General features: G+C 40.3%; 1 protein-coding gene across 1 annotated transcript in view; it reads right to left on the bottom strand.

The window, feature by feature from the left end:
* Positions 1 to 1,359: 1,359 nt before the first annotated feature.
* The window catches only part of KCNQ5 (potassium voltage-gated channel, KQT-like subfamily, member 5), a 41,273-nt gene continuing 14,793 nt past the window's right edge, over positions 1,360 to 27,839 (bottom strand). The window contains exons 7-11 of the mRNA XM_009869311.1: positions 24,031 to 24,251; positions 10,932 to 11,040; positions 3,688 to 3,819; positions 2,769 to 2,895; positions 1,360 to 2,367 (exon numbers count right to left, since the gene is read on the bottom strand). Coding sequence (XP_009867613.1) covers positions 1,426 to 2,367; positions 2,769 to 2,895; positions 3,688 to 3,819; positions 10,932 to 11,040; positions 24,031 to 24,251 — 1,531 coding nt within the window. The 3' untranslated portion in view covers positions 1,360 to 1,425. The remainder of the gene's footprint in view (positions 2,368 to 2,768; positions 2,896 to 3,687; positions 3,820 to 10,931; positions 11,041 to 24,030; positions 24,252 to 27,839) is intronic.

Below are 27,839 nucleotides of genomic sequence, written 5' to 3'. Positions count from 1 at the left end.
TCGGTCTGACGTAGGCTTTGAACTAAAAAACTTGGGTATTGGGAGGAGGGAGCCCGAAGGTCCTGTTTTGGAAAATTCACAAGAATTAACTGCACTTGTGACACAGTGTTGAGCTAGAAAAGCGTGAACACTTGCCCCTCTCTCTTCCTCCTCCTTTATTTAAAAAGCAAACAAACACAAATAAACAAACTAAAACCCCCTTCTCTTCATTATTATTTCAGTTAAGGTGGTCTAACCTACTTCTGTTTCTATTTCTGATTGCCTACATGGTGGTTTTTGTTTTTTTTTTTTGGAAATAGCACTCACTATCTGTGACTTGACAGGCCAGATTGAAAAAAAAAAAGTAACTCGTTGCCTCTTTACTTTCATTGTTTTATTTTCTGTGATCATTTCCCATGAAAATCCATATTTTTTTTCTTTTCATCCATTGTGTTGCCTTTCTCTCTTCCCTCATCTTTCCTCTTTAGTTTGACTCTGTATTTTAGTTCCTCATTTTCCCTCCTTTCCCAGCCGTATGAAGTGTTGTCATGGTATCAGGTTGGGACTGCAAGGGAAATTGCCAAAGTTTCCACAGAAGGAATTACTACTTCTACAATAAAGGCAACACCTGCTTCCTTCTCTCACCTACTGCTGCCAAAATGTTTCAGATTCACGAGATAGCTCCTCAGTGAGACTGGAAGAAGGAGAGATTCCCCTGATTTTTTTGTGCGGTCACCCAGGTTATCCACTTCTGAGGCCAGCCCCGATCCTTAAATTACAAACTTTTCATAGCAAAATAATGTTCTTGTTAAAAAGAACAACATGACAGTGGTGTGTCAGGTACTTTTGCCACAGCACTAAATCACCAAAAATCAGATGGATGTTAGCATACTGGTTTTCAGTGTTAACAGTAACTGATTACTGATGAGCTAATATGTGTATCTTGCAACTGGCAGCAATTTCTAACCCCATATTACTGGTTTCCTTGGTACCTTGCTAGCAGCTGTAGATATTTTTTTGTTGTTGTTGTAAACATAAACTATCATCTAGATCCGGACGTTATATATATATATTTAATTACTTCCGAAGCAAAGTGCTTTAAACCTTAGGAGTTTTACTTCTGCCCTGTAGAAACGGCACTAGGTCTAAATGCTCGAATTTTTGCCTTTTGATACATCCTGCAGCATTAGCTTTGTAGGCAACTCATTATTTAAACCTACGGTACTTCATGAAAGGCTGCCGTACTGTAGGTGTAAATTTGAATGTTAGCCATCACTTAAACATGCATTTTCATGCAAGTAGGAGATATGGGCTCACTCAACTGCTTTGCAGATTCATCCTGATTTTTGTGATTTTTCTCTTATTAAAAAGGCTTTCAAAACAGTTCATGCTATGATATGTATGACTAGAGGAATGATCCAGCCAATGAAGAAAGCCCACGAGCTCTTATTTAAGTTTGACATGGAGGAGATTGAGTGCTTCTGTACCGTCCCCTGGCTTGCAGATGCTTTGAGATGATTTTGATATTCCAGTCCTCAGAGAGTCAGCAGAGAGAGTTGTTTCCACTAACGGGCGCGAGATGGCTTCAGTAGTCTCTGTTCCTGCCTCTGTCTCCAGCTCTTCATCAGTTATAAATAATTTTGACTCCCTCCATTTGGAGTATATGTCTTGGCTACCTCTGGAACCACTGGAGTCACTGCCAGAGATCTGTACATTCAGTTCTTCTGTTGATTGTATAAGGTTTTGTACAGATAAAGATTTTCCTAAATCCATTTGCACCACAGGTTTAACTGAGAGCAAAGGTTCCCCTTCTGTATCCAGACCTTTTCTCCACGCGAGATCCTTCGCCGCACCGGGCTGTGCAACTTGTCCGTTATCCTTCGAAGCAACAAGGCAAGCGGTGACGTCGGAAATATTTTCCTGTGTGGTTACAGGAATAATATGAACGGGCTCAGGCCTGCTGATATGCTTCATTGATGAGAAAGGTGGTATCTGTAATGTTGTTGGGGTTGCTGGCTTAGTGGCCTGGTTTATTTGGTTTGATGTGTTATTAACCATTGTAGGTCCATCGTTTGGCACTTGCGTCGCTTGACTATGCATAGCTGGACTGAAAGCATAGTAAGCCTGAGTGCTAAATTCATTTGGTGTCAGTATAAGCTGTAGGCCACGAGGCATATTGGCACTAGCTGATCTGGATACGCATCCACTCGTTTGTGCAGAATTAGACAAATCTTTGCTGTCCGATGGACTCTGGTAATCAGAAGTCTGCTCACACTCAAAAGCCGGCATTTGAAATGAAGCCAACGTGAGCGCGGAGGCAGATCCTTTTCGCAAAACTTGTTGATAGATATCTAATAGACAGTCCAGTTTTGACTCAATGGACTGTACCTGCAGGAGGAGAGGAAAAGGTTAACATGAAGGCCAAATATTAATTTAAAACATTTGGAAGCCAAGCAAAGGGAAAATGGGACTGCTGAAGATAAAAATGGAGGGAGCTTGGTATACCCTGTTGACTCAATATTGAAAATAATGTCAAAAGCCATGTAAATTTTTCATAAGCAAGCTGATAAAAGGGTAAAAAAAAATCAACCTGTGATTTTTCCTTACTTACTTTTCTGTACATGGAAGAAGTTAAGGTCATATGATTCATAGCAATTTTATTTCAACATGGGGATGAAGCTGATACTAGAATAAAATATTTTATGTGTTCAGCCTTTGAAACTGGCAATAAACTACACAAAAGGCATGAGCAACAGAGCAAGACAACACAACACAGATAATCACCCTACCTGTTTCTCCACCTTGACTACACGCCCTAACATACTGAGGTCATCAGTTGTCTCATTCTCTGCAGGATTCTTTTCTCTACTTCTTTTATCTGCTGTGATTTGTCCTTTCCCAAGAATTTGGTCAACGCTGTAAGAGAGATCAGAAGCTGCTGTGATTCCTGAAAACAGTGATGATAATGGAAGTGTTTGCTATATCCATACGTTAAAAATTAAAATCATGGTGCTTCAGAAAAGCACTTGAGAAAGAAGACACACTTAAGAAAAAGCGTGATTTTTGAGCATTTGAGACTGTTTTTCTTTTCTGTTGGCACTAACTGGTGGCCAGAACTTAGTCATCACGTGGGAAAGGCATGGCTGAGAGGAGGAGGGAGGAGGCGGCCTCTCCTGTGGTGTCACCCTCGGCTCTCCCATCCTAACCACAGCACCAAGTTCTGGGAAGGTGCAGGCATCTCAGCCCTGATGCTGGTAATGACACACATCATGTAATATTTTTTATTTTATATAGAACATAAAACCTACATAAATGCTACATTACCAGGAGTACCTGATTTCTTTTATGTGCAAGGAGAAAGTGGTGGCATGGGAGAAAAGCAGTTCTCAGTGTTGACCTCACCATTTTGGCAACCTCCTGACTAAATTCCTTGTTTATGATGGACTTTACAGAAAAAAGGATTACCTCTTCTATTGTTCAGACTTCCATTTTCTGGGAACAACTTAGATACATGTTTTTTTGTTTGTTTTTACCCACAATGTAATTTCTGGCTCAGCTGTGCTCACGGCAAGAGAGGCTAGGCTGAAGCATGCATGGCAATTTGTAACCAGATATAACACAGAAATGTTAGACATTAACAATAGTTATTATGCAGTGGATGATGTAACATATGGTGCTTATGCAGAGCAGAAATTATTCTTTCCTTACCGTGATTGAAGACTCTTAATCCTGCATAACATATCTAGATGACCAGCTGAATACTGTTCAATGACATCTTTGACATCATATGGACGAAGCGTCTCCTTAAACTTTCTCTTTGCAACATGAAATTTCATAATTCTGCAGGGGAAAAGCATTAATCTTTAAAGGTTGTGAAAACAATGCAATATATTCCACTGACAAAGTCTGACAGTTAATTTTAAATAGAAAAAATTTTCAGTACAGCTTGTACAAGAGAACTTTTCCTTTTTACACAATTGTTTTTGTAACTACAAATTTGTAAGTACAAAGGCATTGCAGCTATCCCTTTGAACTGTTTTTTAAGAGAGATCAGGTAACACTATTTTAAAGAGTGCAGAGCATGTTTATTTTATCAATGTATTTGGCTTTTTTACACTAGGAGCCTGATATGAAAGGTCCTGAACTACAAGCTTGACTGAAACCTGCAATTATTCCCACTGACTTGAGTGGGATATCCTGTAAACCATATTTGTGATTAAGTCCAGGTCAGCTGGTAAAATCTGCAATTCTTAGTTTACATGAGTACTACAGAAGAGAGACCCATGCAAGAACTGGGAGAGAAGCTGAGGGATCAGGTGTGTGTTGTCTGTTCCGATCTGTGTTACAGAGGTTATGAATCCCCATTAGGACCAAACTGCTGATATTTGCTAGCTATTGCAACTAAAAAACAGAGACAGCAAACTGGTATCCCATTCCAAATGCCAATATTTTATGCCAATATATTCCTCCTGTATCTTCTATGACATGTATCTTGCAAGTAAGACAATGAATTATAGTAAAAAACAAAACATGGGTCTCTATGATAAAAATAAATCAGTAGCATTTTAGTGCAATTTAGGAAATTTGTATAGTTAAGACAGACATTATGATAATATGTATGTAGAGTCAGACTAAGAGTATATAGTGATCCTCTGCTGATATCTGTTTCATACATAAATCTTCCAAATAACATTAGCCTTTTCCCACAGTGCTTAGGTTGTTGACATTTCCCATTCTGGTAACTTCCAGTTAAAAATGAGATTGCTTGTCACTGGCATAGAGCTTAAACTATGATCCTGATTATAGAAATTAAAAATGGAAAAGGCCCATTAGGAGTAGTGCATCACCTTGACACTTCAGGACTGATCTACATGCAGTATTAAATATTCCAGATGATGCACTTTCCTCTTTTCCATTGTCAGCCAGTTCTACACACTAATGGCTTTCGGAGTCTTTTTTGATCTGAAGGCCTCTAAAGCTGAGATGAAGATTTTCTTTTTTTTTTTCTTTAGCTGTCAAATGATGCCAGGATGTTCTTTTCATAATAGTCTGACAGCACAGACCACCTCTTGAAATCTAGTTCTTTATTCAGGTTACAAAGAACAAATTATGTAGCTGACATACGAGAAAGTATTCTTTTGTTATTACTCTCTCTGTTTTGGTGGGAACAATTTTTTACTTCACACTCTTGATAAAGTGAAAATATGAAACTCTATTAGAAAAGTTTCTAATAGAGCCAGAGAATTAATAGCATAATTGAAGACAACTGAATTTACCACAACTGGGTGATTTTACAAGAGAAGAGACAGAAGACTAAATTTTATTAACGGCCACAGAAGCTTCTTAATCAGTGTGCACAGAAGCCTTCATTACTGCTTTGCAGCTTTATAACCCTTTTTTTGCATATCAAGGAAGTTTGTTCATAACGCTCAGAAGTCCAACACAGGATCAAAAACATCACAGCTCTACCAGTGAGGTGTAACTCTACTATTTCTGATTTAGGTATTAGCTTATGTGATGCCATCTTAATTTTAACTTCAGCAGGGTTTGGAACAGACCCATATTGCTCACTACTTTTTGCTTTGTATATATGAAATATTATATAAACTGTGTAAAAAACCTGAAGGGTTATAAAAGACTGGCATTTTAAAAGCCTGCAAGTTAGTTAAGGAACAGCAAAACCTCAGTTCTTTCAGTGATGGAGCCTAGCAACTGCTTTGCAGTTAGTAAATTTGGTTGATTCTCCACAGTTATTTATGTCAATTTCAAAAGAGCCATCCGCTTATATCTTGAAATAACTATGTAATTGAACTTGGTAGGCTTGAAAACCCATCCTGAAAGATTATTACAGCTATAGACAGCATATTCAGAAATAAGTGAATGAAAAAGCCTTTGAGCTTCCTTCGTGATTCTAGAATGAAAAATTGCCCATTCTGGTGTATTCGTGTGTGATAAAAACGCAGGGTTCAGTTAAGAGGGCACAAGTGGGTAACCTACCTGTACAAAAAAAGGGGAAATGAGCACCAAATTACTCATACCCCAAGTATTTGGAGCACCAGCCGCAAACACAGTAGGAGCAAAAGCGCAAACTGCAGCTGGGTCTGTCTTTTCTCATTACACCACGAGGGGGCAAGCAAGACTCATCATAAACTAAACTGAGGCGCCACTGGCAAAACTGATCTGCCAGTACTGACCGAGCAGCAGTAACTGAAAGTAAGAATTAAACCAAAAGGACAAAACCGCGAAGTCCCCATGGCTTTTTAAAACACTGTTTGTATTTTTAAATCACTGTATGCCGTGTAGTGAGATGGTACTTTATAACTCAATATAATGTGAGAGATGATACACGGTTGTAAACCTACTCAAGTCATAAGTTTAACAGTTTTCTGGTGAGATTCAGCAGTAAAAAATAGCCTATTTTAATGATGCACCCACAGGAGACCAGACTTTACCAAGATGGGCACCGCGTCAGAATATCTCTAATTGTCCATGCAGCCCTGTGGTACTCATGTTATATTTTTAAACTTATGTATGTCAGTCTTGTCACTCTTTTGGGAAGAAACGGAGCTTTGTTCTGCTGGGATTCAGGTAAAGTTGTACCTGGTTACTGCCTTGAAGATTAAAAGACAGGTAGGTGGTTTTACCTACAGCCAGATGAGGTGACCACAGGTTAGTTGCTCGCTTACTGCATCGGGAGACCAGGCACACACGGATCTGGTTGTCCTGGTGCCCCTGTCTCTCTACCCTTACCTTGCCAAACACCCCTTCTTCCTGGTAAACCACAATGTGCAGAAGAGATCAGGATCCAATATGGAGAGGTCAACAGACAAAAGTGGTTGAGAGAGAGTTCCACTATGTGTGGGTCAAAATTGCCTCCTCTCTTGGGTTTGACCTGGACTAACTAATCCCCTAGGAGCCAGAGACACTGTTTTCTCCCAAGCACAGGGCTGTCATAGCCAAAGACATATCTAAAAGCCTTGCTTAGACTCTGAAGACCATCTGTGTAGAAAATATGCAATATGTTGGGATTTAAAAGAAATAGAGGATTCTGAAGCATCACCACTAAAAAAATTCATAATGGCTGCTAAAAATATATTTTATAGGTGTGGCAGAAACATTTCAAAGACTGAACATAAATGATAAATTTTATTTTCCTTCTTTGGCTATTAAATATGTATGACTTAAACTATACAGCTTATCAGCTCAAGAATTATCAAGTTTCATTACATTTAGCTACATTTATTAATATATTTTCTTATTAACAACAAATGAAAACATATCTATGCAATCATTAAAGAGAGAAAAGACCTCTCAGGTCAGCAAGTTCATCTTCCTGCATTCCAGTTATTTCCTGTTGCATATTTATTTATACTTCTCAAATCTAATTTTATATTCCATACATAGTAAAATAATCTCGTCATTTCCATTGTGGAAAGTATTACAAAATTTAGTGCCTCTTGCCATGAAAAATGATCAGAGGTATTCACAATATATGGGAAAAAAAGTATCCTCATTTTCATTTTAGTCTCTTTTATACACATTCATCATTGTGAACTAACAGAATTGGAGAACGCAGTGTTTTTTGTTAGTATCCAGGAACTCTGCAGGATGTTAATGGCTTTTTTGTTCACAACAAGACTAAGGCTGGTTGAGCAGTGCTACAAAACCTGCCAGGACAAAGGCTTCGTGTAGCGCAGGCAAGGACTGCTTCGCGCACTGCTCCCATCCCAGCTGGAGGCTGCAAAGGAGCAGGACTGATCCTGGCCTGGCCCAAAGCACGCTGAGGAGAACACCACGTTCCACCACACTACCCATCTGCTCCCTGCTCCCCCAGCATTGTGCAAATGGGGTTGGACTAGATCTTTAAAGGTTGCTGCCAACCCAGTGCATGCTACGATTCTATGAAATGCATCGAGCATCTTTTCCTTCCTTTCCCTCCTGCTTCCTTGGTCTCTCCTGACAGTTTGTAGTAAGGCAGGGGAGTGGAGAGGGCAGCACAAGGGATGGGCTGTGGAAGACTCAGCCTGGGGGGCCTTGAGAGGAGGCTGACCGCTTCACATGTTACCAGGACCGGTCAGCCTGATGGGTCTTCAGTAGGACTGGTCGAGAGTCCTCTTTTTGGAAAGGGCCAATATGTTACGAACTTTTCCAGGAAAGAACTATTTTCTCCATCTCCTGTTTTCACCACTTCAAAATGAAAGTTCAAGGGTTTGTTTCTTTAAAATCAAAAAAAGTTGTTTTGAAGAATAAAGCAGTCCTGGAAAAAATGTAAGTAAGCAAGGTCAAAACTGAAGCAGCACATTTCAGAATTACCCAAATGAAAGATTATAATGAAACAAACTAGTTTTTGCCTTCTGTTATTTCAAAGCTGCCCAGCCCGAGAGCAACCAGCGTATTCTAGGCTCCTTTCACAGAAAAAACCACCAGTTTGCTCCGATTCCAAAACTGAAAGACACCTTACTTCTGTAAACCCACAGGCATGAATTAATTTTGCTAATTTCATTTTCCCCCCCAACAAAAGGACCATTTGCATCAGTGTAAAACAATCTGTACTCAGCTCTAAGCAGGAAAAAATAATTAGTCTCCCTTACTGCAGTTTTTCAAGGTGACATAGCCAGAATGGATTCAACTGCATGTGCTTATATTTGGGGTCTTTTGCATATTGTCTCATGAAGGCATGCGAGTACCTCCTGTCTTGAACTGCTCCTGTATACCATCATGGAAGGAAAACCAACCTCCACCCTCCCCCAATTGCAATTCAAAGCCGTTGCTAAAAACAAACTTCAAAATGAGGCACAAAGTTTCCATATAGGCAGATGTTATCATCTTGAAATTCTACGGTTACTATATAGAGTCTCAGATCCTTCTTCAGATGTTTGCATAGATCCCAGGGTAGTCAGGTAACAGATACTCCGAATAATCAGAAAGAGGATCAGCTACCTGACAAACTGAATTATTAGTCTCTTGATTTTGAGAGATTAAAGTATAGTATTTAACCAAAGTCTGAAGATCATGGTGTATTACTGCTTTACAGATCTCAAACAAAGGTATGTTTCTAAAGCAAGATGTATGTGCCTCTCGTAATCTAGTGAAATGGTAACATTTGCCAGGAGAGATGGGGGAGATTCATGGCTAACTGATAGCAAGTGAAGATGCACAATTCCTATTCTCATCCTCAGTGGGGAAATGAGTTGGTTTTTAGTATGACATGTGTGCAGAGAAAAAGTTGGAGATCACCTAAAAAGTGGACCCTTATCAGTTAAACAGTGCATATCTGAAACAAACTGTTGTATCTTCACTCTTCGTCTTAGAATATTTAGAACATTTCACTCTTCTTATTAAAACGTTTCTGTGGATGGCACTGTGGAGAAAGTTTGCCAACTACATCCTTCGCATTTGGTTACTTTCCATTTGAGCTGATAATTACCGAGAGAACCAAGCAAAGGTGGAGGTGATACATTGAACAAGCTCCATGAATTTAGTTTTAAAATGTGAAGTTGATCTTAGGGAATTTGGACACTGTTAAGAATGACATGATTGTTGGTATCGCTTGCCAGTACAGTGGCAAGGTGCACTTGGAGCCAAGAGCCAGCTAGTCTGTTTAAAATGCAACATCACAGACAAGGATCTTTGGCACCAGAGCCAACGGGGTATGCTGATTGTTCCTAATTTGAACATTTTCCATTTGAAGAAACAGACCTGCTTTTTAGATGGGTGTCTGCTCTGTAGAAAGATTTCTGTCACCTGCTGAAACATTGCTGGTTCTCTGTGGTGACATTTGAGTTGCCAGTTGCTGTGGACGCAGACCTGGTATCTGACACGTCCTGTGATGTCATTTCCAGGCAGGTTGGAAAAATGCGTGGAAAAGATGTCTGAAAGTGATCTGTCAAGCTGTCTGTGCTGGCAGCAAAGGGTTAGAAACAGCCTTACTGTCTGTCTTCATTGGCAAGTGAAGGAGAATGAAAAAGGGGAAGGAAATAAAAGTAGTCCATAGGTTATCCCTATGAAATTATTTGATAAAGAGTTCTGTCTTCCCATAATGCTCAGATAACTCAGATGAGAGTCTCTCAGCAGGAAAAAATCATCCTTCCATAGGGTTTTGCAGAAATCCCCTGTGGCTGCTGTGGGCTTGCCTGTGAGACGGGTGCTGGGCATTGCTGTGACTGTGATGCTGAGCCAGTGAGGTGACCCCTGGCAATAACCTCGTGTTTGCTGTCAGCAGAGGGGGACTGTTTGAGCTCTCCTTGCTTGCACTCTTTATGACGGGCATTTTGCCTGTCAAGATCTGCACTTCAAAATATTCCAGAAGATGAAAAGCCTTGGCAGCCTCAGGAGGGTGAATGCTAAGTTTAAGCTTTCAACGCAGGTAATTTTAAAAGTTTCAATGCAATTTGCTACTTTCTTGGAAAAGAAGGAGATTATTAGCTTTAAATTATTTGGGTTATACGTAGGTACAATGGGTAACAGCAGGCAAGGCTTTGCACAACTGAATGAACGCAATTATTCTGCTGTTACCAGGAGAAAGTTGCAATAAAAGTCATGACAGACATTTTCAAGACATGGAAATGCAATAAAACCCTAAACTTTTAAACGAAATAACTTTTCCAGGGAAGGTGATATGCATCCAATAGAACCACAACAAACTGCATTACAGTATTTCAGATTACAGAAAATATAGTGGAAACTAGCATTCATTACTCTCTTTCTTTTCTGAGTCGTATCATGTACCATTTTAGACATTGAAAAGCTGGTAAGAGATCAGATAAAATATTTTAACTTTTAATTAAAATACTGATGAAAAGGAAGCATGAATCAACTATATTAGCATTAGTTCTGTAACAAATATATCCATATAATAAGTTCAACCAACTACTGTTTTATTAATTGACATGCAGTTAGTATCCTAATTAAAGAAATCTCAAATATTTATTCATTCAATACTTTTTACTCACCTGATTGCTCTGATGACAGTTTTAAGAGCAGGGGTGAGATCTTCTACTGACACATCACACTGACACCCTTTATCATCATAAACATCATCCGTACCAAGACTGGTGTCAGCTGCAAAATACAAGAGTGGACTAAGGAAGGAGCATTTAAAATTCTCTTCCTTGGTGTCTTATATCTACCTGCACAGTGGTTCTGGAAAAAAATAAGGACTACAAATCAAATAAGACAGAGCTTCATCAGTTTACGAACTATGTGCTGCACTGGTCTGTGTCTGTGCTTGTGCCATAAAAGGCCCGTGTAGTCCCCCGTGTAAACAGCAAAAGTTGGAAAAGAAGAAAACCCTTTTATTTTTCAAACAAATGAATAGTTGAGTACTAGTTTGTCTATTCCTGATGTCTCACTGTTTTTCATCACATTCTCTGTCTTTTGGGAAAGTGGTGAGCTAACAGATGTAATAGCAGAATCGAGAGATGCTGAGGCCCTATTAAATTGTTATTTTTTTTACCACTATGGATTGACCTGACATAGAAGACAAAGGGAGAAGTTCCATTTCATTTAATAAGGAGGCTGTGGAATGATCTAACACTTTATTGCAGGTGAAAATAAACAAAGTACCTTTTTACCAGAAATGAATAGAGAATGACATCCATCACGGATCAATTGCCACCTCAGACTTCAGAGCCATGCAGATATTGCAGCCTTCCTTTGCAATTGGAACTTAAGCCAAGTTACTGTATGTATTTGCCTGAAAAAAAATTGATCCTCTACCCTTTCCCAACACCACCCTCGAGAGTTACCATCTGAGGATCAGCTGGAAATCTCAGAAGTGCCCAGTGTACCTCAGTAAACAAAGAAAACAGGGACTGATGCATGTCCAAGAAGGTTTACAAACTTAAAATGTGCTAGAATGGGAACAGAAGAAGGAGGGCAGGGTCAGTGGATGCCCCTATATCATCTATATCTCAAAGGCACGTGAAGTACAGGAAAACTCTTGAGGGTAAGTGTTTTTTCCTCCCAAACCATCTTCAACCGCACACAGTCCAGGTGCCCAGGTGAAGAATTTCACCCAAGGTCAGTGTATTTCAACTTGTAAATGTCTCTGCTTCATGAACAAAAGAGTGTAAAGTGAAAGAGTGACATGAAATAGAGAAAAAAGGATGGGATTCAGTAACCCTCAGTAACAAAGGATATGTCTTCCCAATCCTGCGTCCCTGCCTACATTCACACTATTATTTAAAAGACAGACTTAGCCATCCAGAAACAGTGCAAGTAAACCATTTCAGAGGCTTTTATTATAAGCAGATTTGAAGTGCAGTCAGACACAAATGATCGCAGGACCTTTTTTTGCAAGTTCCTTTTTCAGAAGGACTGTAAATTAAAGATGAAAAATATTCTTTGTCAGTCAGAAGTGCCTGGAAATTTCATGGTACCTATTAAATCTAATAGGAATGGTGTTTTGGCATAAACGGCATCGTGCTGGGCTGCATCTTCAGGAACTGGTATTGTTGCATGATTTTGTTCACTGATTTAATATTTTTGCCATAATAATATACTTTGATGACTCTAGCTAGTTCATTACCCTCAAGAATATATTTTCTTTTTTGACTATTGCTGAACTGGTACATTCACAAGGAACATCTTCTGTAGCTTTGAAGAGCAGAAGATTTTTATCTTTGACAGATCTCCTTAATACAGAAAGATGGCTTATAGCCAAGTTAATTATATGCTTAAGTATGCATGAAGCAATCAAATGCAACCTTAAAAAAAAATCACCTTTACATTGTAAAGCTGAAATTTTCATACAAAACTTTGAAATCTCTTCTCCCATGCTTCTACTGTTAAGTCATGGCTACAATGATGACAACAGTGGGGGTTTTTTCTCACACTCTTTCACAAGCTTTGCTACTGACTCAGTTTATCTTATTGATAAAATAAATCTGTCTCTCCACCTAACTAACATTTGGATCCCTGCTCAGAAATGTGATTAGCTAAAATAAACTATGTAATTAATTTGATAGGTTTATACACTACCTAAATTTCCCTCTCTGATGGTGCTAAGAATTCCACCACACTAACTTTCCAGGTGTCATGTCTGATCAGCCTATCCAGTTATTTCTCCCAGTGCTGAAATTGCCCAGCTTATTTCTAAATGCCATACTAAAACCAGAGCTCTTAATGTTACTGGCATTTCCAGCGGCTCTCTGGGGTTTGAGTCTACTCTGTTAAGGCAGTGTAAGTTAGGAATAATTTTGCTAAAGTCACACAGGCTACAACCATGTAACCCCAGGGAAACAGGAGACTCCAACTTGGAAGTTTAATATAAACGTGTTTCTGAATGGTTCTCTCGCTGATACGGTTCCTGGGTCCCTTGCCAAGTTCAGTATCATTAACAAAAGAGCTCCCTTAACAAAGCAGATCTTTGCAGAACAGTTTTGAGAACAGCATGGTGCAATTATAGTATACCACGTTTCTCACATGTGCATACAAAAATCAGCAAAACCTTTAGACAGACACTGGAAAACTAGCTAGCTTTAAGAAAAGATACCACTCCTAATAAAATGCCTTCTTTTTTCTTTCTAATATTCCCACTGACATGAAATTCCTTCATTACAGCAAGCACTCAGTACCACATGCCAATAAAACCTGTGAAAAGCTATAAACCTCATTTGATTCTTATGGGAAACATTTGCGTTTCTTTAGAATACTGAGCAGACTTGGGAGAAAGTTTGGGAAATGCATAGTAACAATTTGGAAAAAAGAATTCCAGCTTAAAACTCCACTGAAATCAAAGTTCACATTCTGATGATTTTTTTCCAGTGGAAGCTCATGTTGTGTACGACATAGTTATGAGGTGAGAGGTACTTGGATTGCTTCTGTCCCTCTCGAGTTCATCCTTGAGGTCGGGACCGAGTTGGGGTCAGTTTGGCCGCTTCAGCAGCTCCAGCTGTTAAAATCCTGCCAGTTCCCAGAGGGGGCCTCCGAGAGACCTCACTCCAAGCTGCTGCCTGTTCCCAGAGAAATCTCTCCCCATCGTTAATGGAGCAGGTACACCCTCTTGGTGCCAGCTCATGCCTAGCCCTGCATCCCTTTGCTTCTTCATCCTTCCTCATACCCTGTGTCCGTGTCTCCACTGGGGTGGCTCTGCATGGTCCAAGTGGGCTCCACGTGGAAACCAAGGCAGCAGCTGCTCTCCATGAACCTGGTTGTTCTGCCAGGCCCTCCTGGGGTTAACACTGGTCTGTCTGTCTGTCCAGGAGACCATATCACCAGCTAAACAGGCTTTTCAAGTCTGTTGCTTGGGCAGCTTGTGAATCGGATCTCAATGACGGCCAAAGTGTCTCTTAATGCGAATTTAGACATAAGACTATCAGCGTCCCTAAGAGGGAGTGTCAACCAGTCTGACAATCGAGAAACACTTCCGTGTTGGTAATACCAGCATCTTGACAATTCAGGATTTGTTTTCATCCCAAATGTCAGTCTCAAAAGTGTTTCTTTCACAACTGATTAGACTTCTGCCATTGTCTTACCATCTTTCTTATTATTTACTTGGGGCTACAGTCTTGTCTTTGCCACTTTTTAATTTCTTCCTCTTTCTTCCTGAAGAGCAATCTTTGATTTAATCACACATCAGTAATTACCAAGAAATAGAAGCATACACAAATCATTAAAATAATCTTGGTATTTCCCTGTTTGTCACAGTATTTATGCATTCTTCATGCAAACTCCTGTCCTTTATGAACACCCCAAATAAACAGGTGAAAAATTACACTGTTCTGGAACATTATATGTCACCAAAAAAAAATTTACAAGTTTGTAGCATCATTTTATATGGCTCTGTGGAAAAGTTCTGCACAACACTTGATTTACTGTATCACGTGTCCTGTCTTAGAAGTGTTTTGCGTTGTTTGATAGCATGCTTTGATGTCAGGAAAACTGTGACACTGCTATGATTACCCTTAGAGCTCCATGCTTTCAATGTCAGTAACATTCAAGCAATTACGTGCCCGTTTAACCGAATCAAAAAGATTTTGTACTCTTTAATTTGTTTTCTGCAAACTGCCATATGCTAGCAACAACAATCCAGCATTAATAAGTGCATGTGCCAACAGCATGAATAGTCCTGTGGAAGCACTCCTAACACGGTGATCGGTAGGGTGATCCCAGCATAGACCTTTTGGCTTGTTTTTTGGAAGCCCTCAAAAGCACTTAGTTCTTACTCTGAGGTAGTTAGGGCTCTTCATGTGGGTGATCTAAATAATTTTGCTGAGGCTGAGTGCCTACCTTTTACACATGGCAAAATCTAAATAGCTGCCTGAAGTTGATAGTCTGCATATGACTCTCAATTATTCACATTACAGCACAGTGTTGTGTCAATTTGATAAAAAGCGCACCAATTTGGAATAAAAGTCTGATTGATTTTCATCATAATTTACGACTCAAGATGAAAGAGACTTATAAAGGCTAGAGGGCTGGGTGGGGAGAAATCTTATGAAAATCAACAAGGGCAAGTGTAGAGTTTTGCACCTGGGAAAGAACAACCTCATATGCCAGTATAGGTTGGGGACTGACCTGCTGGAGAGCAGCGTAGGAGAAAGGGACCTGGGGGCTCTGGTGGACAGCAGGATGACCATGAGCCAGCAATGTGACCTTGTGGCCAAGAAGGCCAATGGCATCCTGGGGTGTATTAGAAGGGGAGTAGCTAGTAGGTCGAGAGAGGTCCTCCTGCCCCTCTGCTCTGCCCTGGCGAGGCCGCATCTGGAATCTTGTGTCCAGTTCTGGGCCCCTCAGCTCAAGAGAGACAGGGAACTGCTTGAGAGAGTCCAGCGCAGAGCCAGAGAGATGATGGAGCGGAACATCTCCCTTGTGAGGAAAGGCTGGACACGTTCCTGTGTGACCTACTGTAGGTGATCCTGCTCTGGCAGGGAGGCTGGACTAGATGATCTTTTGAAGTCCCTTCCAACCCCTGACATTCTGTGATTCTGTGAAAAATGGATGGTTGACAATTTACACAAGGTCTGAGTTACATCAAGCTGTAGTTTATAATTCAAAATCCAGAGCTCAGCTTGGAAACTGAAGTCCAAGCAATTCATAATGCAGCTCTACATAGTGTTCTCCATGTGGTACAGGAGCCTCATCTGAGCATAGAGCTGCTCTTGCCACCCAGGACAGCCGTGCCGGGCACCCCAACGTGACACACTCATCTCCAACCTCATTTTCTGCGTGAGTGGTCAGAAAGAGAACGAGTGGAGAATTCAACTCATCTAACTTCTGGGCATGTAAAGTTAGACATAATTCAAAGCTTTTGGAGGACAGATTGTTCCCGTGGGAGGTGCTGATACATAGGTCTGAAACGGCAAGGGTGCCCAGGCAGCTGCTTCAGTGTTAGACTCCAAACTGCCTTACTCTTAAATGGCTACTGAGCTCAGATGATCCCTCTTGCTCAAGAAGCAATGCTGGGACCTTCTATTATTTCAGCCCCTTTTGCACACAACACAGAGCCCCTGTTACACTGCTCTAGGTGATGCCTACAAGGTAGGTGCATTTCACTGGTCTTCACACTGCTTGGAAGCACCTTTCTTCACCCTGAGCTTTTGCTGTAGGGAATTAGAGCTTTAGCCTATGTTTTTTAAAAAATGAAGATATCCTGTATGTATTTTATAGTATTTCCACAAATGTTGTAACGCACAGAATGTTTCACAAAAACGCAGTTACTTTTTTCCACTCAAAAATTGTTCTAAGTACAAACATCTTCATGGTTTATGTTAAAAAGATTCATACAATTTCCCTTTATCAGAATGAAATGTGTCTCAGCCTAGTGCCTTTGTTTAAATTTGTTCAATGAAACTTCTCACCTCCTCACAAGCTCTCATTATCTCCTTGTTTGTTGAACCATGAATACAAATTCCCTTCATTACCCTTAGAAGTGATTTTCTTCCAAATTTTCCTTTGCTTTAAAACACCAATAAGCTGACTCTTGTTCAGTAAAGAGTTCATATAAATCATTTTAGTATGATTGTTTGCTAAGCTCCACAGGAAAAATAATCTGAAAAAGCAACACTAATTGAGATGGAACTTAATCACATACTTAATGATAAGAACGACCAAAGCTTCCCCAAAAAGAGGAAAGCAGCAGCCCATGTTTACATGCTTTCCAGAGCAGAGGCCAGAAAAAGGAGGCCCAAAGGAGTGAATCCTTTATTTATTTCCTTGATCTCTAAAAAAAGAAAGAAAGAAAGAAAAGGTTTTCTTCTAATCATGAAAGAAGGAAGGAGGCAGGACAACTAAACTTCCATGATGTGCTCTTCATGTTAGATGCTTAATATTTGTCTCGAAAATGACACCAAAATCCCTGGTGATACATAACAGTATTCAAGTGGCAGAATTAAGAAAGACGGAATAAGGATGACAACATTTGAAAACATTGTTTACATGGAGCTTTTACGAAAGGGTTTCCATTTCCATGCTGGAAAGCAATTTCTCAAGAGAGGAAGGAAACTGGTGCCTCCTGTAAGAAGCGGCACTTCTGCATGAGCTTGTACGAGCTCCCTTTCCCTTCTGCCCGACCTGAGCCTCCACCCTGCAAGCAGTCCCTACGAGGAATGCAGTAGTGCTGCATCCATAGCCCCATTCCTTTCTCCCTTGACTTGCTCCTGAAAAAGGCAAAATTTTCCAGATGGGGAAGAGAAGAGGATGTCAGAACTGGAATTTGGTAGCTGAAGAGCATTATGAAGCAGAATATAATAAAGAATATCCCTAACAATATTTTACATGTGAAAGCACTTCTAAAAAAACTCGGATTTGGCCAAAATTAAAAACAGGATTGGCAGAAATTTTTTTACATATTCTGGATATAATTATTTAGTTTCCTTCCTTTGTAAGTGGAACTTTTTGGGGTTAGAAACCTAATTTATACCAGTTATCATACAATGCAGGCAAGTTCCAAATATCTATAATACTAGCATTCCCTTTTAACAACTCTCAATTATCTTTACTTTCTATTTAACTTTTAAAAAATTTTCTGCACTGGCAGTATTTCATGGAACAGTTCCCACTACTTAATTAAAAAGGAGTCCTTTTCATTTTGAGTGATGATAGGAAGGACCAGGAGACTTTCTAAAAACAATTCATTATACGCACAATAATTGTGCAGTTAAAATGGCTGATATTATAAATAGCGGCACATTAGCCACCAAGTTTAAATGGCCGTATGAGAAGAGTAAGAAAAATGCTAGGTGGCTGCAAATGTATGATATGAGTATATTTTTAGGTACTCATCTCTGTTATTTTATATACACCACATACAAGAAGATAAAGCTGTAAAAGAACTGTGGATATATATGGTAAGATCTAGAACTGTGAAGTAATGAGGTAAATGTTACACCAAATTGACTGTCTCCCTGACACATCAGTCAATGACGTCTGATATTCCACGAGGTCTAGTAAGGTCCTGTGCCCTGGGAGATTTCCAGGTCATGTTGTTTGAAGGAGGTGGTTTAGATTCAGGTAGCTTTAGATTCAGGTAGCCACAGGTGAGTCCTGTATCTTAAAAAGGCTCATGCCGTTTTTTAAGGATTTTTCCCCAAATATTTTATAAAAATGAAAACATTCCTCAAATGTTTCAGATTTGGTGCAAGTAGGGTACATGGTTGTTGGGAAGTTTTATGAGTATCCTCTCAAAATTACTTCTTAACTCATTTGCTTACTCCTCACTGCAGATGAGGTTACCCAAAATCCATGTAAATCATACTTCGGTGTGGTGGAGTGCTGCTGTCCCCATGGAGCTGAGTTTGCTAATCATTCACCCGTGACCACCGAGTAAGAGCTCCTCAAGATGTATCACAGGGTCTAAGTTATGGACTCATATGGCCAGGACCTTTATTGGAATAAATTAAAATAATGCCTCAAAGCCAATGGCCTTTATTTATTTACATAAATGGAAAAAAATAACTTGGAGCTTGGATCAGAATGCCAGATCTTCGTAATTAGTTACAGTGACAATGGTAATAAACAAGAGCTCTATCATCGAGTTAATCACAAGAAAAATAAATCTCCTCTCTAGCACAAATTGATATATTGCTAATAAAATGTCATTTAGTCCCATCACATGGGGTTTATACAAATTGATCAGCTTTGTTTTGACATCATGCAGCTTCATTTCGAACCAGCAAATTTAAGCTAGCCGAGATGTAAAAGCAACTAAAATAGTGACTTTTGCCATATCAGGTGAATCTTGTACAAGGTCAAGAAGTTTGTGCTACTGAAAGGAAAACCTGTGTTTTTTGCAATACATAAATTAACATGGTAGCAACTGAGGACATGGGGGCTGAAATGAACAATTGCATTCTTTCCATGACTCTTATAATATACTCTACCCTGAGGATTTTGAGCAAATACTCTACAGGGAGTGAAAGGCTAGAGGTCGTGTGAGTGTATAATGTTCAGGGATGGTGCAAGAAATCAAATATTTCCTTAGAGATTTCTTTTTAATTAATCAAATGGAATGTTTATAATATCTCCAGTGCTGAATGCTGTTGATGTTTTATTCAAAAAGCCACACAATGTCTCTAGGTTACAATAAAGGCACAATAACTCATGCAGAGGCATAGAAGCATGAGACGGTAGAAAATAACAAGAAAACAAGGCATTTTTGACCCTCACTGAGAACTCTATCCACAACAAAATATTAGTTCATTACTTCATCTGTGGCAGTGCCAGTGGGTATTTTCATGTGCTGGGGGCCATTCCACATGGGCAGTTTGGCTGCATTTTCCCTGCTTTTGGTGCTGGGACACAAGCCATGCTGCATGAGGAGGCCTTGACTCCAAAGGTGGCTCCTGGCTCACTTTGTGTTCACATATGGGGTGGCTCTGAGGTCAGGCAGGACATTCACCCATGTGACATGGCACCCTTTTGAGGGAGGCTCTTGCATGACCCCATACAATTCTTGTATCCTTTCAAGCGTGTGCTTTGTAAAGCTTCATTATTTACTATTCTAGATTTGTGAGGATTTCCCTTTGATCTGTTTGGTCCTGATCATTCCCTTTCAGACTGATAACAGGGATTGGAAATACAGTATTCTGGCATCTTTGTTAATTTGGGCAGGGTCTCCTCTTCAGCAAGAGTCCTAGCAGTTGTGAGCCACATGTCATGAGAGACTGGACATGTATTTAAAGATGGATTATATAAGTCTTTGTTTTCAGTTTCATGCCCCTGCACTGGTATCAAATGCTCTGGAGAGCATCTGCAGCCACATCATCAAAGACTTCTCCAAAGCTCCCTCAGGTTTGAATTCTATTTGCAAATGCACATATGTAGCTGAAATAATTGCTGCCATTGCCAGGCCCACTTTGGCAACAGCAATAAATGGTTTATAGGCAGATTCAGAGGACTGTTGCTACGCATAATAAAGCCATTTGTGCAACAGTCTTGGTCACACTGTTCTAAGATGGCTATGCCAAAATCCTTTTGGGAGATACCTGCAGCCAGATGAAGTGTTTTCTTGCTGCCAAGAAACTTTCCTTCTGTGGTTTTAATATGCAGTATGCAGCAAGGGAGTGTTAGTAAGTCACTGGGTAGCCTAAGAGGAAGGCTACTATGTTTTCAGTCATGTTAGCCTCTTAGTTGCCTCTATAAGCCCCTGTCTGGATTAGAAACCTCCCTTTACAGGCCAGTTTCTGATTGCTAATGTTTCATTTTTCTAGCAATCTATTTCTGGTGATTTGGTGTGTATTCCAACCGTGTCCTTTATCAGAACACAGTCAGCCCTGCAAAGTCACAGTGTTGACTCTCTATCTGCCTTACATCATCCTCATACACTCACGATTTCTTGTAATTTCTGAACCCTCTACTTACATGCTTGCTTCTTTGCTTTATTTTTACGCAGAGTTCAGTGTACATCACCTTCATAGTGAGGTAATTCCTCCTCTGCCTGTGCTAATAGAAGATCATTTAAAACCTCAAATCTCATACAGTCAAATAAAAATCAGGTAAATACTTGAGTGTCTTCTCTTTTTGTAGGGGAAATTCACAGTGAGAGTTTATTTTTTTTTCCATTAGGTCACTGATACAAAGTTTTGACATTGGACTGGGCAGCCAGTACTATGTTCTCACTGTCTAAGAAGTCTATTGCAAAGGTCATTTCTTCTCCCTCCAAACATGCTACAGAGATGTAAGAATCACCAGAAGGACCAGCTGCTCAGCAGTATTTTTTTGTATCCAGACTTTCATCCAGAAAGGGGTGACTTCTAGTTTGGCTTGAAGATCAGCCTACCAAAATAATTAAAGCTTGAACCAGAGAATACTTCAAGGAGGAAACTGAAGGACCTGACAACCAAGAGATATTAATAAAATGCTGCAAATACTTATTTTCATTCAGTGAAAAAATACAACATGTTCTAAACTACACGCATAATCTCCAGATCATTTTCATGGAGCTGTCAAATGCAGAAAGTGTATCAAACTATGAAATTGGTAATATGCACACACACACATACACAAAAAGAAATAATCAAGGTTGGAAATGCCTGACTTTTCCTGCAATGAACTGGGTAAGGCAACAGGGAGCTGCCTCTCAGCAGTGAGCACACTGGAGGTCTCTCTGATGATACTGGTCCTAGAAGTAGCTGGATGAGGTCCCAGGGTGGAAACTTGGCATTTGCCTAAATGCTGGAGACAATGGAAGCTGTTCCTTCTGACATGGATGAGAAATCGGTCATATCTGTTGGCCCCAGTTCATAAGGGTGGACTAGTAGCTGGAAATCACTGACCAGGAAACGGGCTGCACTCGCCCTAAGGGAAGATCTTTAAGGATTTGCGTACAGTAATGTTATTATCTTTTATCTACAGATAAAAGATTTATATACCCAAGGTGCCATTTATGCCACCTTTTCCATGAAAGGGAGACAATAAGAGGGAACACAATCTTCTCATGCAAATCATTGCTATTAACAACAATACGTACAGGACAAAATAGAGGACATGCTGAGGAAATGTTTCTGTGGCAAATGTGCTGATGAAAAACTAAACGGATGCTTGAGAGAGGTGCAGGCTGCAGGGCTGGAGGAGAAGCCAGCTGCTGATACCCTGGAAGTGTGCTCAACAAATTACCCTCTTCTCAGGTCACTTCCAGGCACAGTGCGAGTTATGGAGGTTTAACCTATGAAATCAATTCTGGCATGGTTTTAGGGAGATACTCGCACTATATAAGTGATTACATAGGAAGCCTAGATTTAGACAGGGTAGCTTCAGTCTCACTCTGGTACCTCGAGCGTTTCTCACTTCCCACTGTGGAGCACGTGGCCCAGCTCCACGTCAGCCTGAGACTCAGGTCAGCAGCCCAAAGCCCCCGTGCCGCAGCTGCTGCAGGACACGATCCAGGGCCCCTGCCCCAGAATGAAGCGAGGAGTAGTGAGCAACCTGGCCAGCAGCCGGGAGGCTGGTACACCCCAGCAGCTCACTGTAACACAGCCAAGTTCAGGACTTGTGCATCTGAGAGGTCTCCGCAGGGGAGGGCTAGCTTGGAACGATGACCTTAACAAGCACTGTTGGTTTGTCTTGTTTGCCCTCCAGGAAATGTTTATTTACCCAGGCTTTTCCTGCGAAGATGTGTTGCGTAGGACGTCCTCAGCTGAGGGATGGGGCATTTCAGTTCAATGGGTATTTTGCAACCTACGTATCTGTGATAATACATGCTCTTAAAAAGGAAGCCAAGACCAATCACACTTCTGTCTAATTAGTTTTACTACAATTGTTGGATGTAACATGCATGATTGCCCTCACAGAGTTTAGAGTTATATCTCTTTTCTTGGAACAAAGTAATTACATCGTACCTTTCCCATATAGCCAGGGTCACTGCCTCTTGTTATAGCTAATTATTTTGTTTCCCTTATTTTCTACCTAGGGGCGGGTATCCCCCATGAAAGAACAAAACATTCGTAAGTTGGGAAAAATTTGAGTGGAGAAACCCAAATCCACTGGGGCAGTGGTACCCCTGTGCTGTGTGAGGTCACCTTTCAGTGCAGGACCTGTCCCTTACTAAGGTTGGGCTCATCTCATGCTCTTGGCTCCTGCCTGTCAGGGGCCTGCTCTCACCCACTTTGGTGCTCCCTGGGTTATGGGAATCACTGTGTCTGTTTTGGCAAGCTTTTGCAGATGAAGCTCTTTGCCTGAACACTGGCTAGTTTAATACCAGAGAGGATCTTAGCTAGTTGCAAACCCCTGCCGTGGGCAGCGACACCTCCTACTAGACCAGGTTGCTCAAAGCCCCACCCAGCCTGGCCTTGAACACTTCCAGGCAGGGAGCTTCCACAACTTCTCTGGGCGACCCGTTCCAGTGTCTCACTAGCTTCACAGTAAAGAATTTCTCACTACTATCTCATCTAAATCTGCCCTCTTTCAGGGGATGTTCTTGCCTCCTGTGGAATCAGTGAGCCATTTTCACAGACACAGGTTCTCCACATACAAAGAGTCCTTCCTACATCTAAAACGCCCCTTAGAAAGCATGCAGTTTTTTGCTTCTGTGTATATAAAAGTAATAATGCTCATTTTGTTTGCTAAATCCACCTGCCTTACCAAACTGGGTACAACCCTTTAAAACATAAAGCACCCAGTGATATTTCTCTTGGTGGCAGGTGACTGTATCCCTCATGGAGGTAAGAGTGGACTTCCCAGCAACTTGTCGTGAGGGGCCACTGCCATACCAAGCTGTGCTCTTGGCTTGCAGAGGCACAGCCAACACAGTGTTGGGCATGGTGTGTGGCCCACCAGCGAGGGGAGCAGGTTTGGGCAGCATTTCGGCCCAGCAGTGCGAGAGGGGACATGGTGGCAGAGCGGCTGCAGCCAAAGCCATGAGATGCACTTAGCCCACCTGCAATTTTCCTTAGTGACACCCTTTTCCACCCTATGCACAGCTGACATGAGATTTCTTATAAAAAGAAAAATCACTTGGTCATCGTCTTTGAAGGAAGCTACAGCTTTCTTGTGTCTCTGCACCCTACTAACAGTTCCTCAGGCTTTTCAAAAATGGGTTGCATTCACAGGCATCTCTGCAAGAGCAGGCTGGGAGCAGTGTGCGATGGCAAATGAGGCGTGAAAAACTCCTACCATCGACCATGGGTTTGGGCTGTGAGCTCTTCAGCCGCAGCGAGGGTCTGAAGCGGGTTCGATCGTTGAAGCTCCAGCTCTTCTGGACTTTGGTTGGGCTGCCCTCTGTGGCAATGTCGGCACTTGGTGACCGGCGATCTCCAACTGAAGACTGTCTGTTCTTTATGCTCTGACCTCGTGGGCTGGCCATCCGGACCCGCTCCTTAAAACTTAGCTTTTGACTGTGAAGAAGAGAAATATATTTCATTCCATAGTTCCTTCATTCCATTTCCTTTTTCTATCATACAATAATAAAAAATAATTTCTAAAAATTCTCAATAGTATGAGTCTGTTTCTTACACATTTTTATTTTCACTGAATATATTTCATTTGGGAGTGAAACTGATTTGATGCAATTGCTTTTCTGATGGAGGCATTAGCAATGGTAATTTGTCTTACAGTATAGAGTAGCCTTGTAAAAGATTAAAATTAACAAACAGAAACAAATTTCAACCAATTTTATAGATTAATCTCTAATATTATTTTTCCTATTCCTTGAATTTTAAATACATTCATTTCTATCATAGTCAGCCCAGCTCAGTGCATTTCTGGCCATCTCTTCAGATAAACATGGAAAAAATATATTCTATTATTACTGCATGCCATGTAGTATTGTGTGTTTGTTTTTTTTTTTTTAAGCAGGCAAAAATACTGTTAGTATATTCATGCTTTTTCAAGATGTGGCACTTCCAACATCTCATATGAATTGTTAGTGATCACTTGTATCCAGAATTCCTTGTTACAGAACTTGGACAAGACGAAACCAAAATTAACAAAACATCCAAGGAACAGCGTGATGACTGGATTAATGGAAATGAAATGATACACTCTGTGCTTACTGAAGTCATTGCTGGAGATGGAGCTGGGAGCTGACTGCCTGCAGGTGGTATTGGGCAGGTGCTTTAGGACAGGTACAAAAACCCAGCCAAGCTCATGACTGTGACTGCTGGATCGATAGTGGCCCTGTGGTCCTCTAGTTGCCCAACGGCAAGCTGATTCTTTTCCTTCCTGTGCTTATAAACCTCCCCTCCAGTCAGCTAAATGTGGGGTATGTAGATTTTCTACTTGCGAGGGCTTAAATTGCCTTTGTTCATGTTCAAACATATCTGATGAACACTCTGTGGTCACTGTGACTATCTTCCTATGCTTTTTCCTCAGTCAACGTTTTTGCCTTGCAGTAGCTGCTCATGGTGTGATGTTTCTGGGTCTTGCAGTCCTACTGCCCTGGCATAGGCTTTGGGGGTACTTTTATAACACCTATAGCAAAGAATGTCTACCTGCAAATTACAATTGTACTTGAAGTACTCTCAGTCTTTGCACTTAACTTCAGCATGGCCCCAAGATGTTTTCAGCAGAAATGAATTCTGCAGCTAATTAACTAATGCTAACATGGACTACATGTTTCTTAGATGTTTAACCTACTGCACTCTGAAAATACAGTGTTAATATGTAATTATATGAAATGGAAAGTAGTTATAATCTTCTGTGGCTGTGAAATGTTGAGATAATCAGGTTTGTATGTCCATGCATGGCATGGCATGGCAAGGCACAACATAGCATAGCACAGCATAGCATGCTGAATACAAGCATTGCTGAGAGCGGAAAGGATGCAGTTTGTAGCAGGCAAGGCACATGCTGGGAAGCTAATAAGGAGAGGATTTTCAAGAATGCTAAAAAATGAGCACATCAATAGAAAGATTATTAGATAAATGTATTTCTATATGGCATGTTGAATCACTTGAAAGAATACCTTTACTGTAATTTCTGAATGCAACTCCCTTCTTCCCTTGCCCCAAATAGGCAATTGTTGAAATAAACACACCACAGTGCTGGAAATGTTATCTATTTCCATCGCAAATTGTTACCCAGACCTGCAGTACTGTGTGCTGTTGCATATGCAATACAAAAGACCCACAGAACCTACTATCTGAAAGAGAAGTGAGTTCTAAAATTTAATTTTCAGTACAAATTACATTTCAAGACTGAATTGCATTTCAGCTCAGGAATCCTTCACATTGTACAACTTAATGAAAATATAAGCTGTAAAATATTTATTAACCACATTATTGCATTGTCATACTATACAGCATGAGCAACAGAATCAAAATGGACTTCTTATTACAGATATTATTCCTAGGCATGTGTCCCCTGTGCTTTTTTAAACTCCTCTTATGGCTCAAATTGTATTTGCTATTGAAGCATGAAATTCAATTATATTTTTTTTCATGAATCTTAAGAGTAAAAAAGTTTCTGTACAGATCTCTCACTACACTAATTAAAATGAAAGGAAAATCAATAAAATAGCCATAAAAAGCAATCAATATGGACCACATTTTTTATAATCCCATTAATTCCAAAATAAAAAAGAAAATTAAAAAATGAAAAAAGCATACTTGTTCTTGTTGTTCTGTCAACTAATTTATACTAATGAAAGCAATGCCTGCCTTTAAACGATTTGTACACATGGTTATTTCATTTATAAAAGCTGAATGGTACACAATGGCTACTTAACCTGAATATCTTTAGTTCTCCAAATCAAAGCAATGAGGCAATGGTGAAAGGAACAGTAGACACTTCATCGGTACTAGAAACATTTTTCAAAAGTGCAACACTGAGAATGAAAATATTAATTTAAAATGCAAACCTCATACTTTAAAATTAAAAAAAATCTGTTCTGTAGCAATGGCAACATAATGGCATGCCAAGGGTCCATGCAGAGGTTGCTGCATCATGAAAGGAAATGCAGCCCCTGAAGGAAGCGCGGTTCAGAAACTCTATTTTGTGCGTTGAGAGTTTCTCCAAAGACACTGGTTATAATAGTTTTTTGCTTCTTGGATACCAGTTCCTATTTTGAGACTGGTGGGAAACGTTTCTGAAATCACTGGGTCCTACTCAGTGCAGGCATAAATTGTTTGACTTGAAGCAGTGAAGAACTAACGCCTGGGAGAAAAAAGCAGCTGTCCTTGGGAGCACGTTGCTGTGGGGCTCTTCCATGTATAAGAAATAACAGATAATGAAGGAATAACTTAATTAGAGCATTTTGGAGGCATCCTGACCAGGCTTTTTCCCACAGTGTAAGTCACTTTCCTTATAGACTACATGGTTCCTGGCTCTTGATTCTCTGTTGTAATAGTGGTAGAGATGGTGTTAGAGATACAGAGTGGAGATAATCTTATGCCTTTTCAAGCATTTTTTGGCACTCTGCACTTGAATCAGTAGCACTGAGGCCTTCAGGGCCCTTTATTTTGATTTACTGCTGGGTCTACTAGCATTGTCCAGTGCTGTGCTAAAAAAAAATCACCCCTTGCAGGATATAGACTATTATAGTTTTCTTTCTCCCCTTTTCTCCTTTCTTTTTGCATGATATCCAAAGGAAATCCCTTGGACTAACGTAAACCTGTTAATGGCCATTGGAAATTCATACATCCCTAAAAGTCCTCCCAAACTTGAAGCTGAATGTTGGCTGAAAAGGTGAAAAAACATGAGAAGGAATCAGAAAAATGGATTTCTAAATGCCTCTGAAGCAGGTTCCTGAATAAGATCTACATGACAAGTATCTGAGAAAACCACCACTACCTTTAGTCATCTCTGCATTCTTCTCGATGTGTGTCTGACCATCATTTCTTGTACCTTACATGATTTATCCCTTTTAGATATATATACATATTTATCTTCTATTACAATCTTCCTTGGCAATGGTAATCTCTTCGGACCTATTGCTCCTCTATTCTTGCAGATTGCAAGTTGTGGAATACATTCATATCGGTAAC

The sequence above is a fragment of the Apaloderma vittatum genome, unplaced genomic scaffold (genome assembly GCF_000703405.1).
Source record: "Apaloderma vittatum isolate BGI_N311 unplaced genomic scaffold, ASM70340v1 scaffold21735, whole genome shotgun sequence".
Classification (NCBI taxonomy): Eukaryota; Metazoa; Chordata; class Aves; order Trogoniformes; family Trogonidae; genus Apaloderma; species Apaloderma vittatum.
This window is presented reverse-complemented; position numbering and strand designations above follow the sequence as displayed.